At 40.6% G+C, this 21,077-nt stretch overlaps 1 protein-coding gene and 1 long non-coding RNA gene across 2 annotated transcripts; one reads left to right on the top strand and one right to left on the bottom strand.

The window, feature by feature from the left end:
• Nucleotides 1–1,097: 1,097 nt before the first annotated feature.
• Nucleotides 1,098–20,748, top strand: mtnr1bb (melatonin receptor 1Bb; the record flags this gene model as incomplete). Its single annotated transcript, XM_079284195.1, has 4 exons — nucleotides 1,098–1,314; nucleotides 19,219–19,337; nucleotides 19,446–19,790; nucleotides 20,326–20,748. Exons 1-4 carry the CDS (start codon nucleotides 1,107–1,109, stop codon nucleotides 20,746–20,748), a joined length of 1,095 nt encoding a protein of 364 aa, XP_079140321.1. The 5' UTR covers nucleotides 1,098–1,106.
• Nucleotides 5,532–6,253, bottom strand: LOC306788611. Its single transcript, XR_013772608.1, has 3 exons — nucleotides 6,142–6,253; nucleotides 5,915–6,008; nucleotides 5,532–5,726 (listed from the first exon to the last, which is right to left on the bottom strand). It is a non-coding gene; the product is annotated as an uncharacterized lncRNA (long non-coding RNA).
• Nucleotides 20,749–21,077: the final 329 nt, after the last annotated feature.

Genomic DNA, 21,077 nt, shown 5'->3' with positions numbered 1-21,077 from the left:
TATAATAATTGTGTGTTTTTTATTGAATATGTGATTGTGTTACACAGGTTTTAATAACCCTGATCAATCAGTAAATGTAGATATATAGACATCAGTTTAAGACCCAATGAAAACACATTGTCTGCTTTTGTGTTATGTGAAAGTTTCAAAATGTTCTTGCCTCATCTTCGACAAATGCTGCACGTAAGTCACAGTGTGCTGATTGGACTTCCCGCGTTCCGACCCACCGCTGTGTGTGCACTTGTGCTGACATCAAAGGCAGATTTTGGGAAGTCACGCTGGGAATAGGCAGAGGAAAATGAGGCGAATCTTCTGTTTGCACGCACACCTTGGTATTAGGGTTAAGGTTAGTCAGAGGAGAGAGAGAGGGAAAGGGAGAGACACACGGAGCCGGTTCGGAGGTAATAATGTCTCTGAAACCGTCTCTGTCCTCATTCAGTGGAATTCTCCACATCCTACGGTGCGCCTGACTGAAGGGGCTTCTCCGTGATATTTACGACGCACAGCGCTGGTTGCGTCGTATAGTTTGGCGCATGGCAAGGGCATCAGGAATGGTTAGGGAAGACAATTTGTTCCCGTCGTTCAGTCAACAGAGAATTAAATCAGAAAGACTCCCGGGGCGGTACAATGGTTTGACATTTTAGAAAGGAATAACCTTTTTTTTCCCAACGTCGGCGCACGCACAGTCAGAGATGCCAAGCAGCAATCCAGGGACACTTGAAGAGGATGAAGACTTGAAATATGAGTGGACTGGACCTTCTTTTATGAAATATTATCCAAACGAAAAATAATTTACATTTTCTCAACGAGGAGGAGGTGTGGCACCGCGGCATGTCCGATCAGCTGTTGGTGGCATATGGATGGATGACTTTTGTCCGAAGATACAGAAAGCGAAAAGCCCATGTAACTTTATATAGGTCACATTATATATTATAACATATTATAACTCATATCGCCTTCAGCAGACTTGACCTGCGCTCTTGTGGAATTTGGGGAGGCATTCAGGTGCGCTCCATGTTTCCTTTAGGACACACTGGTACCGGCGGTACCTGCGGGACATAAAGAGCAGTTGGGACTTGAAAGCAGCGTTGGGCTGTGGGCCAGTGATGCCGGACACATTCACACTCATAAAGAACCGGACGGAGCCACGGCTGTGGCAGCTAGAGCGCACACTGGCCACGGAGGGGAGCGCCCGCCCCGCCTGGGTCATAGCAGTCCTGGCCAGCGTTTTGATCTTCACCACGGTGGTAGACGTGCTGGGGAATCTGCTGGTGATTATCTCGGTGTTCAGGAACCGCAAATTGAGGAACTCTGGTAAGATATTTCGTCCCTTGCAATGATTTGATATCATCACAAAAGGTTATTGGTGGTAAGTGATCACGATTTTGGGGGGAAAGTCGTTGCATACTTTCGTCAACTGTATAACTTTTTACTGTCGTAGAATGAATTAGCGTAATAATGTAGGCTATGTATGTTATAGACCTAGTGAATTCTGGGTAAAGTATCCCCCCCCCCCCCCACGTCTTCCTTCCCTAAGGTGCATGTTTTGACCCACAGACCTCTGAGTGCACTTTGCCCCAAAATATCAGCCATCCCCGTGACAAAACTATTCCAAAGTAAATTGGTGCATTTTTTATAGTTTAACAAAAAAAGCAAAAATTGAATATGAATTCACAGCGAATAATCTGTATTTTTAAGAAAATACCTCCTTTTGGATTTGGATTTAAATCTACTTCTGTCATATGCTTGCACCTATGCAAAGGGCTATAGCTTCCAGTTCATAACATTATTATTATTATTCACATCATGCTGAAGGGCATCTGTGGAGACAAGGCTGCTACACAGCAATGACTGCTTGGGATTTAACCATGTGCATTTCCAATTAAGTTATAGTGCATTGAAGATACGATGGCCAATTATGTCCTTACAACAGCTTGGTGTATCTCTTACGTCACTCTTCTGCTTCTTACCAGAAAAGTTCAAAAGCTAGTCTGACTCATGCTTGCTGTGTAAGAGCATGGTTAATAATGAGTCCTTTTGAAAAGCCGACTCGTGTTGATGTGAAAGACTGAAACTAGGGGGCCACATGCTGCTATACAGTGAAGCATACTAAATCATAAAGGAAGTACGCTTTCACTTATCCCTCGCTCCAGGTAAAATGAACCCTCGAGGTTGTAACGAAACCCTTTTCTGATAATAATGAATCCCTTTCAATAAGGTTACTGAATTATCCACAGCAGTCCTTTTATTCTTGAAACAACTATCTCACCCTAATGCAGTGGTTTTGAAACTGTATGTCATTCCAGCCTTTGGAGGCAGAAAAATATTTTTAAAAATCCAATTTGATAAGGAATTGTGTCTAACAATGAAAATGAACCAATGAACAAAATAAATCCTTCAGGCTTTAGGTTATTGTTAGGCAAACACAAACTCTTGGCACTAAGCCCCAATGCAGGTAACCTACTGGAAAGGTGATCTTTAATATTCATTCCTGCTAGATTTCAGAATGCTAAAAATCTCCCTCAATCAGTTAAGACAGCAACTAAGTCTCAAAGGGGTCCAAAGACCAGGGTTTCTGGCTAAATCAGCTAAAATGAGGTCTGCATTAAGTCCAGGAAGGATGAGAATATCCTGGGTGTGCAATTTCCCACTTCTCTTAAGCCCTAAAGAAAGGGAGTCGTCACCCCCTTATTATTGGCCAAGAGAGGAAATGCATCAAGCTGCGTGCAGTTGCTAATTAGGAGTCAGTCCTCACACCCTGAGCAACTGGTGATCCGAATAACCCTCCGATCAACTCAGGGGGATTGTGACGTTCAGCTAAAATGAATAAGGAAACGTAAATGCCAGCAAGCACCAAGGAACGAAGGAAAGCGAGTTTTCAGACATAAAATACACACTGGTCTCTCGTCATCTCCTACTGCATTATGAGCCCAAGAGCAGAATAGGCTGTCATATTTTCGTCTTACTTATTCTTCGTTTAATAACAGACAACCTGTCATACAATGCTGTCTGTACATTGTCTCGTTTGTCTTGGAAACATAGCTTGTTTTTTTTTTCATCCCCATCAATAATCTGTCCATCCTTCAAACTGACATACTGTCAACATCAAAACACTAGTTCGGCATCACATTTCCCCCGGTCACGTGTGCCCCACCTGTGTTTTTGTATTTTCCTTTGATTTGCGCTTATTTTCTTCTCAGTCAGATGGACACAGTCCCAGGGGTATTTGAAGGCAACCCTGTCTTCAGACTCCCACATTCTGCACTTCAGCATGGACTTCTTTTTTTTCGCCAGGGCTATTTTTTTATTGAAGCTCTTAAGAAGTTGAACTCAAGACCACGTGTAAATCAGGAGCAATGTGTCAAGTGTGATTCAATTTGTGTGTAGCGTAACCTACAAAATCCTTTTAAATCATGATGTTATTAAACTTCACACTCAGTGAAAGGTTTAAAAATGAAAGCCGTGTCGTTTTCTTCACCACCGTTTGCAAATAAAACTGAGTTCAAAATGTTGACGCACCACGACCATGACACTAAAGACAATTCAGTAAATTGTGTTGCAGGAAACCTGTCCATTTCATCCACAATTTCAAAAAATAAATTCCCTGCATGGAGACACTTGACAGCTTTACAGTTTACAGTGTAATTAAAAATGGCGTCTTTCTTTTCAGGTTATTCTTGAATATTGTGAGTTATCCTTTTTTTTAAATGTATTTCTAGGTTACCGCCTACCACTCCGTATAAAGTGCTGTTAAACATATATTTGCCGTGAGGTTTTGCAACTCTTATGGTGCATTTCTGCCTAAAACCTGATCTCTCTTAACTCAAAGAGCCCACTCAGCAGTTGGAGAAACCACGCTGAATCCACAGTCATGAACTCGAAGCACGGCTACTGTAGATTGAAACAACCCACTCAACGGTTTGAAATGGGAGAACACCTGACTTAACAACAGCATATAATCAGTCACAGCAGGAGCAGAGGGTAGCATATGATTACCCACTACAGTTGTCACTGCTTTGCTTAAGTCCCTGCTGTGGCAGAGTGAACATAGACAACTGACCGCTGAGTGTTGGAGCACTATATTTCGTCAGATGTTAGGTTAGTGATGGATGACTATACACTCAAAAAAATAATTCATTGGATGAACTCAATTAAATTGTGGGCAGGTTTTCCACCGAGGAAATATAGTTAAACCTAACTTAAACTAAAACCATCCATGCAATATAATTAAATTGAGTTAGTCCGACTCAATTTTATCAAATACAACCTAAATAAAAAAATACCATTCATGAAATGAAATTGATTTGTGTTAGTCCAACTCAATATAGTACAATTCATTGGAAATGAATTAATCAGGTAAAAAACTTTTTTTTATTTGACCCCCAATTAAGACACGAGACAAAACCTAGTTCAAGTGTTTTTTATTGAAAATGCTTAAATACATTAAATATGGTACAAATCTGACCATCCATGATTCTAGAGCCTGCATTTCATTTTTTAAATATAATTTGTTTGTTTTTTACAAAAACACTGATCAGAAAAGGATAGCAAACAAATTCCAAAATGATCTATACAGTGCATCTTTCATCATTTTTAAATATTAAAACAGTAGTCTTGTAACAGCTCCACAACTGGTGACAAATAAATACCAAGCTATCCCAAATCCCTTGGCGCCACAAACAAAGACGCCATGAGGGTGGAGGCTATGCACTGCTCTCCAAACAGGGAATATCATTGCACTGCAGTGTAGTCACTCACCATAAACTATCATTTCCAAAAAGCACAAAACTTCCTGCAATCGATATGTACAACCACTATTGCAAGTGCTAAATTCCCACTACTTTGGTTTGTCAAGAGCAATACAGCTGTTTTCTTTCCTACCAGTACAGATGGTAGTACAAAAGGACTCCTTTACACTGAAGAATAGCCGATGATGTGTTATCATGTGCAGAAACAGGCAACTTGGACCACTTTTGGGCTACAACAGTAAAATCACAAAACATCCACAAACTAAAACTTATAGATTATAAATAACAAGGATACTCATAGTCAATGGAAGTTACAGCGTATTGAACCGTGTTAGGGTCCATTTCAACTCGAGTAGAGAGTCATTCAATCAGACAACGAGGAAAATGGACGTGCAAGTTGACGTTCAAGCGTAATCACACTCGAGTTGGGATGTGGAGGTGAATTGGGCAAAACTTTCTGCGGGTAAACACTTAACCAAGCTTGCAGTGACATGTAAAAGTTCCGTAATTTACAGTCTCTGGCTTGCCTCTGTGCAGCTTAGTCAATTTTTTCAAAATGTCAGAACCAGGAAAACATCCATGAGGTCATGGATTGTCGTTGACTGGGCGGAAGATGAAAGTAGAAAACATCCAAAAGATCTGACAAGGTTCTTTGGCTTTGTCACTTGGTGTTCACCTCTTGTGCAAACATCTTGATTTTCAGCTCCTGTATCTTAGAATTCAGCTTGTGCCCATCCAAATTCATTATGACCTTCTGGAGAAGCTGAAAGATGTACTTGAAGTTGTCTGGAAAGCTTAGATTAAGGGCACAAATTAGCCCAAATCATGATGAACGCCATGATGACACTGTCTACGTTGTTCAGGACTTTAATGCAGTTGATCAAGTCCCACGTCCTCTGGCTCCCAATCTCTTTGGATCATGTAAATCCTTATGACAGTGAATGCGATGTCCCTCACTGCATCCTCAGCGGCGGAAGCCTGACAACAACACAAACACAGAAAACTTGTGTTTAAACTTGTGATTAATCCACAAACATGTGTGTGTGTGTGTATATATATATATATATATATATATATATATATATATATATATATATATATATATATATATATATATGTGGGTAACACTTTGACGCTACATGGGAAACATATTGCGATAAACTTACCAGATTGATAAAGAGTCTGGATCTTCATTGAGGTAGATGACAGGCTTCTCAGATGCCCTTCCCTTTTGGTGTTGATGTCATCACACTAAAGGTTCTGGATAAAAGCAGAATAAAAGCAGGCCATTTACTATTCATCATATGTTTTTAAAAAAGCAGATATGGACAAGAAAATATTACAATAACCACCCCAATACAGTGAAACTAATATTGTATACATATGTACTAACCAAATCATTGATGGTCAGGACACCCTTGACCTTTTCTCCTTCACACCTCCTTTGCTCTTTAAGCCCTGTATCAGGGAGTCTGAGAAGAGGTCCAGCTGTGACATGAACTTTGATTGAAATGGCTTGGTGGTGATCAGCAGGAACTCTGCATTGACCTGAATAACAAACAAAATACAGCTGTTTGTTACTTGTTTATTATAATTACTATCACATTATGTGGGATTATTAGATTCAAATTGCGATTGTGAAGCCATTAATCATCAAAATGGTAAACACATAGAAACACACATTTACTTACTTCACTTTGCTGGAACAGGGAAGGGGCCTCTGCTCCACAATCTCTGGTTGAATGTGCAGTTCAGCATGTGTGATTTAGAAGCTTACTCCATGTATTAAATGTACATGGGCAATGTATGGACATGTATAGCGATAACTGCCCCTACAATGCCCATGCAACAAGAAATACCTGCTAGCTAGTTCCAAACTGCATTCTTTACACTGCCACATGCATAGTCCTAAAGAGAATAAAGATAATTAGTACATATCAAACTGAACAAATAACAATGAGAGATCAGCTTGCATCGAGCATATAACCTATTACGTGCTATCATTAGGAGGTTGCCTCAAGAAGCTTGGTAATGCTGATCAAACTGCAAAAGATGAGATGAATGTATTTGTGGAGGGAAAGGCTGGAATAATCCAAAATTCACATAAAACAAAGTCAAGTCAAAAGTGCTTTAGAGCACTCACAGATATAATGTTACCATTTAGAATCGACTAGCAATTCACCTTTTACAGCAACACTAAAGCTACATACAACAGCAATCAAATCATGCAAGCGTGTTAAATAAGATTAAGACAGTCATTTTAATAAAATATCAAACTGTTTGCCTTGAAAACTCATTCGCACTCCTGCCTGCGTTCACACAGTGTAAGGTCATAGAAATACAATGAGTAGAACGGACATCGATGTTTGTCTTGGTTGTTTTACTCGTTCAAAAGAAAATAGTGCTCAACACTGCGCATTGACCGTTGTATAACGTAACAGTTAGCCCGCTACATCGATCAGTTCTTCACAATGACGACGGTACACGTACAAACTGCCGCTGCTCTGATCCAGTTACATCGGTTTGAATGGGAATGTCCGTTCTACGCTCGTTCTATTTCTATGGCTGCTGCGCTAAAACGCCGCTGACTTCCGTGTGTTCATGCATCAGGTGCCCGCGCGAGTTTGAGGAATTCAGCGGTTTTATGAGCTCATGATTTATTCATATTAAACATTTTTCAGTGACGAAAACGTGGCTAAACCCACTACAACTGAACGCCCACTACTAGAGAGAGTGGCCTTCTGCGGCCTGCTCTGCCTGCCGACATTATGGCGCTGGAGAGGGGGAGACCGTAGTCTGCTCGTTTAACTGCTCTCCTACTGTTTTTTAGTGCATACAGTTCATAAGGAAGCCTTCGGCGCTGCGTCCAAGCCGTATTAATGACAGTACCCTGATCTCTGGTCTGCTCTATAATGCAAACCACGTTGGCTACCTAGCTTGCTAGCTAGCCTGTGTTGCCTTCGATCTTATTAAAAACGGAACAGTCGTGTGGCTAAGTTATCACGTCTGTTCCACACATTGTGGTCATTATTACAGAATGGAAACCTTCATTGACAGCGAGGTACAGTCTAAACTACTGCAACAAAATATATAAAGTTACTTACCAAAGAATGGACGGTCGGTTTGAATCTTGCTGCAGTCGGAAAGGGGGGAAAGACACTGAGAGCACGTGATCTGGTACAGGCGCAAGGGGTAGTCCCCCAACCAAACACATTTATTTTGAGTTGATACACACCATCCAACCTAAATAAATCTAATAAATGAAAGTATTCATGCATTTTATGTTAGACCCATTAAATATAAATGTGTTCATTTTTTAACTTGATATATTTAAATTAATCAAACACGATTTAAATGTGTCACCTTTAAGAAGGGCTTGAATCGTTTTTTTGAGTGTACTCTGCGTCATTACCTTACAGGGTTTGTTTTTGCGATTGCTGACACACTTGTTGCCCATTTTGGCTCATTGTGTCAAAACTCTATTCACAAGCCGAATAAGACACTGGTAGATTACAGGTTTTTTTTTTTACAATTGCCTCAACATGATTTTGAAAAAAGGGTTAATTTTGTCAAAACACAAGACAAAACTCCCACAACTACACACACACACAATAGCTTAACACGTCAGATCTTTTGCAAATTGAAACAGTTCATGTTGTGACCCAATTTAGTCACAATATGGCACACACATGGTTCATACGATCGGTTTCTGTTTGAACCAGTTACACTCTTCTGTGCTTAATCTTGAAACCTTTTTCTGTCTTTTCTCATGATATTGTCTGGGTTTGATTTTTCCGAGATATTGTCGGAGTGAAGTACATGAATGTATTTACCAAACAGAACACACAAGACCAGTGCTTACTACACACTCATGAAAACATGTGTTTCCCTCCACATTGTAAAATCAATAAGTGTCATTGCATTTCCAAAGGTTGCATTTTTCACTGAAAGAAAATCAGAACGGAACATGTTTGAAAAATAATATAGTACATAAACACAGAAAATATAGTTTGTGTGAACAGAAAAAGATAGCATGAATTGCTAATACGTGTTTAAACAACCAAAGAAAAGAAAGGAAAACAGGCCTCACACTGCTCTGCCGTAAACAGGGACTCATCTGCTCTTTCCATCGTGCTTACCTTACATAGTGAGTGATGAGTTGACAGGCAAGCAATTAGGTTTTGGCCAGGTGGCATGTGTGTTGGCCAATTGGTTCATGGGTGTGGCATTTTGAATTTGATTTGGCAGAGTTTTGGAATGGCAAAATAATGACTTTATGCAGTCAGTGTGTTGCAAAAAGTGGCATGTTGAATTACAAATTGGGTGCAAAGCAGAAACTGTTTTTAGAGTTTTGGAGACTTAAGCTGAGATTTTGCCCTCTTGAGTGTCAGTCTCAATAATTGTACTTGTGTCATTTTAGTATGTTGGCAATTGAAAAAAAAATGGTCCTCCTCACTTCTATGTCCAAATGAAACTCTGCAATCAAAACCTCAGAATCCTTTTTAATTTCTACAACAAAATGACACACATACAAACGATTTGTAGTGTTTATACAAAACACTGCTGTCTGTAGCACTTTGTATACATGTTTTTATTCATGATACATCATTTCATGAAAGATTGTTCCAGAATATAGTACATACATACACATTTCAATGGACAAAATAATAGAAAGGCTTTGGAAAAACAATAACAAAAAACAGTAATAAATACAATATATTAATGTAAACTCACTAAAACTAAAATAATTACAGTCTACACTCAGGACTTGCATTTTGAAAAGAGATGTTTTCCCAATGATCGTAACAGATTTCATTGTTGAATGTGTTTATCAAAAGTAAGAAACTGTGTGCATAACAACTGTTGAGGCTTTGATGCTTTTGTCTATGCATTCACTTTTAGTGCGTACAATCACACAAAACGGCAAAAGTGATATATGCATACTTCATTTCGAAGTGGCATTAAACTATTTTATTAACACAGATCAAAACTGTGATGCATGTTGGTCACGTAACAAAGCTACATAAGGATTGCACATTACCTTTCTACGCGCTCATTTTTTCCCCCTTTTGTTTTATCTTTTCAAAGACCTCAATTTTTAACTGAAATTAAATTTTCTCTCATCATGTCCTATTGTATATCAGCAAGCTTCGGAACAGAGCCACACAATCACACACACGCCCATGCATTCATGAGCCATTTGAGCCATTTGTCCTCTGACATGTGTCTTTTGAAAAAGAAAAGCTTTGACTCACACACACGGACTCCAACATACAGATGTGTGTCGACATGCGAAAGCCCATTGAGGAATATGCAGTACAGTTAGTCTCCACGTCTGATTGTGATGCATCGTATGAATGTGTGTGAGCATGTGAAAGGTGTATTTTACAGTTGTGTTGGGCAGATGTTTATGTCCCCTGTGATTTGTCTTTGAAGGAGTGTAGGTGCTGCAAAATTTCAAACATAGTTAGACAGGATCACACAATATTGACATCATATCTCTCCACCACCTTCTCATTTATTTTCTCCAAAGCTCCATGCCTCTACAAATACAATGCTTAAAATAGTCCTTAGTTAAGACTGAGGCTTTAGAAAAAAAGCACTCCACAGTGCAGCATTTCACATCCAGTCTCTCAGTCTGCCTCTGTCCATGGTGCTGAAACACTCAAAACGTAAGATCTCTCTCAATTGACTTTGCTTTCTGTGCTTGTGTTCTTGTGAATTTGTGAAACATCATCAGTCACAGCCTAAACACTGTTCACACTAATGTTGTACAACAGCCGTTGTGTACTTCTGGGTCATTGTCATATAAATATGAATGAGGAAGAACACATAGTGTTGTAGATATACTTTAGATAGAAGATAGCTGCTGCATTTCACAACCTCAATCCAGTTGATAGCTCCCAAAAAGCCCTTTTTGGTCTCCACAAAAAGCCTGTTGGCGAAGCTTTGACTTGAGGTATTTGGTCCAAAACATTTTGCACAGTTGTGTTGAAATGTAGCCTAATCACTAGAGCCCAGCTGAGCTGGAGCAACTCTTAAAAACCCAGCAACGTATGGTGAAAATGGACATCAAGTGCCACTCTAAGCCATGGGCTACTAACAACCGAGACATACAATGCTTTAAAGATAAGTAAGACAAACGGTTGTCATCTTCATATGAGGAGAAAACCAAGTTGTCGTTTTTTTTGCCGCGGGAGCACTTTGGTGTTTGATTTTAATTAATTAAAATCAAAAACAGAAGATCAGACAGCTGAAGATTGTCAGATTGATGAGATTTCCTTTAATGCGGAGGAGCTTTCTCAGTTTCTGTTGTACAGTTTAATGAAAAAAAAAGCTTCTCCAAAACAGACAGCTGAAGGCAGGCTCATACCTTCCACCCAACGATCCTCTTGGAACCTTTTTATCTGCGTAACAGAGGAGATATGGAGAAAAGGAGGCAGACAGTCGAAGAGATCACAGCGCAGGTGAAATGGAAATATAGGAGAGTTAAGCTGTAGCTCATGAAGAAAAGGGGACGAGATTAGACACAGGGGCTCTGTTGCTGGTTTGATTTGAATGAATCCACGATTGAATCATTTGGAATCACGCATGGAAATTGCATTTGACATCCCATTATACATCACATTGTGATAGATATTAGCCACTCTAGTCCAGTGCCATCATGTAGTTTCATTTAGAGTCCATCGTGGAGCTGAGTTGTCACTGATCTATAATGCATGGGAGGGGAGTACCTGCGGGGCTTTATACGTGTTGAGCCTTTTGCATATAATTCTTTCATCATCTGGTTTTTACTGGTTTTTGTCTTACTTAGTGAGTATTTAGGCAGAAGTGAATGTTTGGCATGACTGCTGGGGATGTTTTCAGCAGCTTTAAGTGCTCGGGGAGTCTACTTCTGCCTGAGCTGTGCCCAGACACTGTCCTGTATATTTGGGTGAAGCCTGACTTCTGTAATTCCCTTGAACATAGACAGCTGGATGAAGGAAGCAGGAGGAGCCCAGACCAGCTAGATGGAGAGGAGGAAGGCTAGAGAGAGAGAGAGAGAGAGGGGGATGCAAAAGAAAGGTTTAGAAACAGCTTGAAAACAAAAAAATGACAAGGACACAGGCTATAAAATACAGAAAGACAGCCCAACATTTATAGGAAAAGGACTGAGATCCTCGCTATGAAAAGTAGGAGAGTGATGCTGTTTTATAAAGGGAAGAGGCACAGCCGAGACAATATAAGAACTACTGTCATGTGCCAGTTGTTATCAGTAATTTACTGCTGAGATGGGGAATGACTCAATAGCACAAGTTTGCACATATGCGCGCACACACACAGCTACTGACGGAATCATTTTTCTTTAATCTCAATAACCATGAACATGATAGATCGACCCATTTCATCTGCAAAGCCACTGGTCAGTCATTTCAGTCCTTTGTTCCTTATCAAATCCCGTAATGCCTGCTGTACATCCCCATATCTACAATAATTGCGTTGTGATAATTTGAAGTGCATTATGTAACAGTTTCTCAAAACCCGCAGGAAACAGTGGGTGGATTTACTGCAAGAGAAGGGAGAGAGAGAGAGAGAATGAAAGGAGGGAGGCGAAATAGAGAAGACGTGTGAAATTAGGGGCAATAGGATGAGAAAATGAGAATAGGATCTACGAAGGAGGGAGCTGTCACAGGAATGTGCAGGAATTGTATTCATGCAAACGACTCTGCAAACAAGACAGACACACAGAATGTTTGTTTCAGCTCGATGCAGCGAGAGACAGCGAAGCAGGATGGAAGCTCCTTCTTAATCTACTGTTGGATGCAAAGATGTAGATAACGACTTGAAATGTACATAAAGGTTTAGAAGCCAAATGTGATCACATCATAATGCATCTGCGAAGTTATTTTAAATTTGATTCATGCAGGAATTTTTGTCCAGATTGCGGATTTCATATGTAACTTTGATGGGACTGGTCCTTTTTTTTGCGAGAAACTTCTCAGGGGTGATATTCTGAAAATACTCACAGCACAACAGATTTATCATTAAGCCAAACAAATCACAGCAAAATGCACAACTAAATGCCTCAATTTGCGGCTGTATCAGCACAAGATTTAGAGCTACACTTTGATGCGCTACGTCCCGTTTAAGTCATTCAAATGTTGTGTCGTTCCAGTGGTATTTATGACACTGAGTGTTTTGGTTCAAAATAATTACTCTTTAGTTTTCATTCAATTAGTTTTCTATTCAGAAAACTCTGAAGACATGTTAAGTAAAGCACAGCAGTTCAGATGAATCTTATTAGAGATAGGCAAAATGAAATCATCGATGAAAGACTCACGCATGGCTATGTGTAAAGGGACCATCTGTTTGGGATTGATTTGAAATAAACCTGAATTGAATAATCAAATATGATTGACTTCTACTCATACATACCGGTAGTGTCTTTAACATTAGCCTCTACAAACCCCCAGCCGCTCCCAATAAACAACCCAAACAAGGACAACCCAATTAGCTCAATGCAACCAATGCCACAAGTGGCCCAAATCCAACACAAAGTGCCACCACCAACACTGCAGTCCCAAAACCAATCAACCCCCCCCCCCCCATGACAAGCACTTCCAGTACCCGACAGAGCGCCCCTCCGCTGCCACGACCCGATGCAAACGTGATGCACAGCCAGACACCAGTCCCCAACAGCGCCCACGAGGAATCGCAGCCCACTCCGGGGCTAATGGGCCAAGAGCCCTGTGGAACGCCGCCAGAACCCGGCGCCCCGACCCACGCCCGCACCAGCCCGTGGTACACCAGGTACTTTATACCTAGAAATCTGCCACGAATACGTATCGACAGACCTGAGCATTATTTTTGGGCTCTGTCGATTCATGTGCACTCACACCTGAGGTCAGGCAAGAAAACAAGTGCATCGCTAATGTGTATGCATTAAAGATACACACATTGAGAGACACTGACAATGGACTGGAAAACATAACATAAACCATTCATGCTGCCTTCCAAAATGTTGATAATTGAAGAAGTTGGAGCAACACGGAAGAGAAATATGATTCACAGATTGATTCATCAGTGATCATACTATCATTTACACTTGGTGGAAAACATGACACATTTCAGGGCCGTCAGGCATTCATAAAAGCTGTTATTCTATCATTGTGATTCTCACAGTCACAGCCAAGACAGGGACAACTGAACTAAGCGGTTGCTTACGGTGCCACAGGAACAAGGGGTCCACACAGAGCATGAAAAGGAAAAAAAGGTTCATTAATGTTACCTTTTACAAATATAAAGTGTCTTCAGGTTCATGTTGTTGTGATTTAAATCAGGTATGAATGACTGCTAATGTGTAACTGCTGGATGTGTAAATAGGCGAAGTCTATTAACAAGTTCTCCAAAACAGCTTTTGTAACTGTTCAACCTTTGCATTTACCCATTGGGAGGAAACAGTAGAACATATTTTCACCATATTTATTTTAAATAGTTATTATTCCTCTGCACCTTTTGCATTATGCAATTAGACAATGTAAAATAGTAGCTTTAGAGGGAACAAACATCAAGTGTGCCAACTGTCTTGTACACTGATCTGTTAGTTTTAGAAGCAGCAACATCATCACCTTTAGCCAAAGTGATGAGGACTGAACTGCTGGGAACCAACAGGCTGAGCTGACTGGCAGTATTTGCGCAGCAGTTGCCCGCCGTTGCCAACTGAAGCTACAGCAAATTACTTTCACCATGGCCTGTCATTTTTCCATTGGACTATACCTGGTTATGAATCGTACGCATCAATGCGACATCTTTTTAATGTAACAATTGATTTAAAAAATGAGTTTGGTCATCCGCCATTTCCATTTGTCATGGAGTTGCTGCATGGTGAAAATCAATTTAGTGCAGTCAGACATATTTGGAGAGATATCTAAGCCAAATATGTCTAAACCAAAAAGAGTCTCTTTTTCCCAGCCAACGCAGTTACATTCTGAGGCATTAAATTGCACAAGTGCACGCAATTACCTTAGCTGCACAAACGCACAGACGCATGATTCTGCACACACTGGCACGGCGTGTTTAGCAGAAACTGTTATTGCCATGAATGTAGGATCAGTAAGATAAATATTAACACAAGCAGCACATGCTGATGCACACACAAACTAGACGATGAATGACTTTGATCGTTTCAGTATGGCCATTCACACAGCGTATAGAGCAGTGCCCCTTTGTCCCATCTACTGAATACAACTATTGATTGTAGTTGAATATGCAAATTGCCTGTGTGCAGAGGGCCAAACAGATAATTGAATAATAATATGAATTGCATGTTAAGATATGTATGTAAAACATTTTCAATCAATTGTTTTGAAAAATATATACGAGATTCACTTGGGCTGAATTTATACAAGTGTATCTTCACCATAGCGTCACAACAAGTTGAACAAAGTTAGCATTATAACAATCAACAATACATAACTTTATGTGGCCATTCATTTCATTCAGTTGAGGAGGAACTCTGCATCTTTTGCCTCTACACTCTCTTTCTTTCTTTGTGCCTGACTGACCATGATTCAAGTTGTTCTTTGTCATTATGGTTACGGTCGGTTTGCATGTTTGCCTAAACTGTATACGACAGTTGCTTCATTTCTTCTCAGTTGAGCATGGGGGTTGTTTTTGTTTTTGCGGTCAGTGTGTTGCGTTTGCCATAAAACCTCGCAAGCTTAATGGTAAAGGGGTGCAACACTATCAAATGGCTTTTTCCAGAATACAGATTGCATATAAATGTATTTAAACTTCAATAAACGAAAAAGCAGAAACTTCCCAAAAGCAACACACAAACTAGGGATTTCTCTTTTCTTTCTGTAAGTTATTTAGAGTTATTAATGTGCCTACTGTGTAATTACTGAATTACTGTAATTACTGATATCATCACGTTGCAATAGATATCTTGGAGCTGGTTGCTTAAAACACTGATAACCTTTGGCAAGTTAATGTGATTCATAAACGAAGTGTCATATTGGGTGATGCATATTGTTTACACTGTAAACAATCTGTGACAGTGCCCTCTAAAGAGAGGCAGAGAGAGAGACCCGAGGGAGGCAGCGCAAGGAAAAGCTGCTTTGCAAAGCTGGTTTCAAAGCAACGGCTGAATCATGTTCACGAACATATTTAGCACCTCCTACACACTTTCCTCCAATTAGTTTTCATGACTTTGGAGCTCTTGTTAAAGACTAACTTTAAGCCAGGGTATGCAATTTATTGAACTCACATTTTTGTTGTATTTGTTGAAATTCTAAAACAATTGCTCTGACTAAAAGAAAACAACTGTGGCTGTCGCGGGCCTGTTATAAGCCCGTTGAATTATTTCATTGAGCCCTGCGTGAAATGGTGGGATGGCCTACCTGCCTGTCTACCTGCCAACTGGCGCACTAGCACTCTGCTAGTGCATTTATTGCACATGAGCAGAGTTTTCCACAAGAATAAGCAGACAAAATGACCCAATGCTAACGTGATTGCTTGACGGCTGTGAATACTAACAATGTCTGTCGTTTACTTTAATCATGATAATGATAGGGGTTTTCTTACAGTGAATGAGACATGAGGTACCCGAATACAGTTAGCGATGACATTGATGCGCTCCTCTCCCCAACGCTCTCTCGTGGACTCTCCCAGTAGTCGAGCAGTGCACTTTCATGTGTTTTGGGGGAGTGGCTTTGGAGGAATGACAGAGGGGAGGGGCTGGAAGTCTTTTCAGTTGGATACTTTCAAAATCTGGTTTACTCTTGCTGGTCTATCCATAGATTTGAAACTTTCAACCAGAGGAGTTCAGTAAATCTGCTCAAACCGGACCTGCGGATCATATTTAATTGTTTTGTCAATACCTGAAACCACATGCCCCCACCAAAGCAGCCCCTTGCGTTGTTTTAAACAGAGGCAAAGGCAGATAGAGGCGGGTGTGTCATTCCCTTAAGCAGGGCCTCCGGTGTTTGGGTGCATAAAGTGTCTGACACAGGTCTGACACAGACCGTGCTTGATATCCTGTCTCCTACCAACAGTAATAAACAAAACAAAAACCTATGAATATAGGTGGCAGATCAGAAAACACTATATTGTAGGATTACACTGACAATGAGACGACTTGAGGAATAGTGTTGGATAAATACTTTTTGGAGACAAGAAACACAAAGAAAAATCAGTAAACGCAGTAAAACACGTCAATACCGACGACGTGTTTCAGAGATGAAAAAGTTGCTCATAGTTTAGTCTTCTGCTAACCGTCGCTAAAGGCTCATGTCCAAAACTTTGCAAAGAAAACATGATAGTAATTCTCATAGAAAAAGGTATATCGTGGTTCGTTTTTTTTGCTTTTGGCTCTGTTTCACGTATTTGAGCTAGTTATAGTCAAGCACTAACTTCCAGGTAAATTAAAACGGTCAAATCAAAGGTCCTCGTCACACACTATTACTGGGTAAATTGCTTCACATCTTTAAAATGTTACCTCGGGGATGTTTATCCCAATTAACTCAACCAGGATGACTTTTCCCCTCATCAGTCAGACAGAGTTTACTGGTGGGTTATATAAATGCTGATGTCAAGCCAATATAATCGGAATAGGGTATTTGGTGAGCAAGGAATAGGAATTGTTTATGGCGATTTTGTGGATTTATTTTGAATCAGAGATTTTTTCCACTTCTCAGACTTTTACATTTGGTTATGTGGATGGCAAATATTGGGACCTTTCAAACTCGTTAACCTACACTGATCAAGATGGTAGCGTTGCCAGCATGTTCAGTGATGTCACATGATTTCTTGCGGTTGAAGTTACACTTCTGTAATTGTTATCTGTGGCAGCGCCTTTTTTGTCCTGAAAAAGCAAAAATAGAAATGTAGATATAGACAGATATAGAAATGTAGATTTACTGCAGACGTGTCTTTGCTCCAGCAGAAAGCTTATGAGAGTGTAAAGTTTAACTGTCTCTTATCATGCCCGACCACTTTTCCCTCCACATCACTCTTTTCTGGATTCCAATTATTCATGGTCTCCAAAGGACAAATCCCTCTGACTTTGATGAATCTCTGACTCCTCTGCTAGAGCCACCATGAGATTCAGATTCATCATTTTTATGAAATGTCCCAACAACTTTTGGATGGATTGCCATGAAATTTGGGTCGACACATTCATGTCCCCAAAAGAATGAATTATAATTACGTCTGTAACCCCTTAACTTTTCATCTGGAGCCATTATCTGGTCTCAATTTCAATTTGTCCAATATTTGTACGTATATTTTGTTCTTAGTATAGTTATTAGCCTATGTGATTGATTGATTCATGTATTTGTTGACCTTAATCACGGTTCATTTGATTGGAAATACAATACCTTATATATTCAGGCAAATTCACTCTATATCCTGTTTTTATGTGTCTATTTACAGCATTAAATTAAGGGAGTGAAACCCTAAATTAGTTTCTCAGTTTAGCTATATCCACTTCGTGCATCATAGTGCATAGTGACAGTTCTAGGTTAACAGCCACACACCAAAGCCACATGTGCGTTCCAAAAAGAAGTGCAGCCTCTGCTTAGTATAGCTATAAATAGAGCTCTAGTGCACTTTGCACCAAGCACATTTGACATGGTTCAAGCAGGTGGATTATTCAAGTATCCTTAATCCCACTGAGAGAGGTCTGAGAGTATGACACACAGCAGGCCTCCCTCCTCTAAAAACCCCACCACTAATGTCCGGGGTCCCTCTTGTACTCAAGGTCCCTCCTGACAGATTTGTGAACAAAAAGATCTTGAGGTGAGCTGTGGCAAAGTTGCTGTTTTGTATATGAATATGATTGGATGCTACTAGTCAGTTTGTGGCCGAGGTAACAAGGTATTTACGAGTTAATGAGCTAAATGATCAATGACGAAACATAAATGAAGCAGCTGATTGCAATTTAGCAAATTGCATCTGCAATGGTCTGGACTAAAGCAATGCTTCATTTCTGTGACATACCATCTAGAGTTTGGAAACCAGAGACCACTGTTTAGATTAGGCTAGCTAGGGGATCAACTAGATTAGAAAGGACCTGCATGCTCCAGTGTCACTGAAGCTCAAGTGCCGTGTCCACACACTTGTCCCTCTACTCCGTCAAAACAGAGTGACTCTGCCCTTCCTGATACAACTTTGTCTGGGGTGAGGCAACTGGCTGTGGCTTTAGCTAGAAACCTTTGGTATGTAATCTGTAAACAATGTCAACAATCTTGCCAAGTTGCTGAAATAGGCTACAGAAACTTATCAGAGAATTATCAGAGATAGAATACTTGAAACAAGGAACGCACATGCAGGCAAATTCATTGTGCTGAGATGGGAACGTGAGGGAATAAACCATTAGAGCCACATTAGAGGGTGATCCCAGTGTCTCCTACATGATAAAGCATGTGACTCGTCCCACAATCAGAGAGCAAGTAACTTAGAGACTGTCTCTCTGTGTCTTCCTCTCCAGGTAATGTATTTGTGGTGAGTTTGGCCTTTGCTGACCTTGTGGTAGCCTTCTACCCCTACCCCTTGGTTCTCTATGCTCTCTTCCATGACGGATGGGCACTGGGAAACACGCAATGCATGGTAAGACCGAATCAGCTAAAGCGTGTGTCAGTTAACTACCAATACAACACCATTAACCGACTCCCAGCACACTGACACAAACACTTCACTCTCTTTCTTTCTGTTCAGGTCAGCGGTTTCCTTATGGGGCTGAGTGTCATCGGTTCCATTTTCAACATCGCTGCGATTGCAGTGAACAGATACTGCTATATCTGTCATTCATTCTCCTACAGTCGGCTGTACAGCTTTCGCAACACTCTGATGTTTGTTGCCTTAATTTGGGTGCTCACAGTGGTGGCCATTATCCCCAATTTCTTCGTTGGCTCCCTGCGCTACGACCCGCGGGTCTACTCCTGCACCTTCGCCCAGAATGTCAGCCGTTCATACACAGTGACGGTGGTTGTGGTTCACTTCTTGGTGCCAATTGCAGTGGTTACCTTCTGTTATCTACGCATCTGGGTACTTGTGATTCAGGTCAGTCTCCTGCTTCTCCAAATGGTCATTTACATTTTTACAGGAACACAGAAGTTATTAACCTGTAAACAACACAGGCACACCTTTGGCCAAACAATGATACAAATCTTCAGGGTTCATCCAAATTGGACTTTTAATGTCGAAAAGAAAAGTTGAATCATTGACCCTTTCCTGGATGAGTTAGTGTAATTGTCTAAATCCCAGGATATACTGACAAAATCCATCAATCCCATCATTGAAATAATTTTTTCCATGTGACATTTAAGTTGAGCATTTGATCTTTAATTACCTGCAAGTGTTGGTTTCAAACAAAAAAGAAAAACAAAGATTTCCAGAAGTCAGTGCCTATGATGATTTCAGCTGGGATATTGTGTTTGACAGGCATAAAGATGGATGAGACACCTGTACGTGTGCATGTCTGTGTGGGTTTCTGTCTGGCTGTTGCAATGTGTGCAATATATAGAGAGGCAGAGAGGATCAGCAGCCTTGGCATCATTACCTTTAGATAATTCTTATCTCATGTGTTTTCATCCAGGTGCGACGTAAAGTGAAGACAGATGAGAGCCCCCGCCTCAAACCAAGTGACTTGCGGAATTTCATCACAATGTTTGCGGTCTTTGTGCTGTTTGCCATCTGCTGGGCTCCACTTAACCTGATCGGCTTGGCGGTGGCCATAGATCCTTCTCGTGTGGCTCCCCGTATCCCAGAGTGGCTTTTTGTGGTCAGCTACTTCATGGCCTACTTCAACAGCTGTCTGAATGCCATCATCTATGGCTTACTCAACAGGAATTTCAGGAACGAGTACAAACGCATTGTCACTTCTGTCTGGGTGACTCGGCTTTTTGTGACAGAGAGTTCGCGACCAGCCACGGACGGCAGGAGCATGAGGAGCAAGCAAACGCCGCCTCTGCCGCTCAACAACAACGAGTCGGTCAGAGATCGTTCAAACAAAGAATGACATCTGTAATCCTTGAGCCTGTTCAATGGCAATTCCTGTTTTTGTGACATCCAGTCAGTTGTGCAGCTAAAGAGTATCAAGTAACGGATGAAAGTAAATTGCATGGCTTGGTTTTCTGTTAGCTGACATCGATCTGGTCTGATCGTGTAGGTAAACATGTTTACATCTGTGAAGAAGGTTTTTCTAAGTTGTGAAAAATAATATAATCGTATAAGTTCTTGAAAGTTTGTCATTAGGAGGATTAACTCAACAACTTTGCTAAAGTGCTAAATACGGCCGAGTGTCGTCTGTGATGTTGATATGTTGCCACGTCCTGGGAGAACGAAGCC

The sequence above is a fragment of the Melanostigma gelatinosum genome (genome assembly GCF_949748355.1).
Source record: "Melanostigma gelatinosum genome assembly, chromosome: 14".
NCBI lineage: Eukaryota > Metazoa > Chordata > Actinopteri > Perciformes > Zoarcidae > Melanostigma > Melanostigma gelatinosum.
Note: the sequence above shows the minus strand (reverse complement) of the source record. Positions and strands in the feature narration are given on the sequence as shown.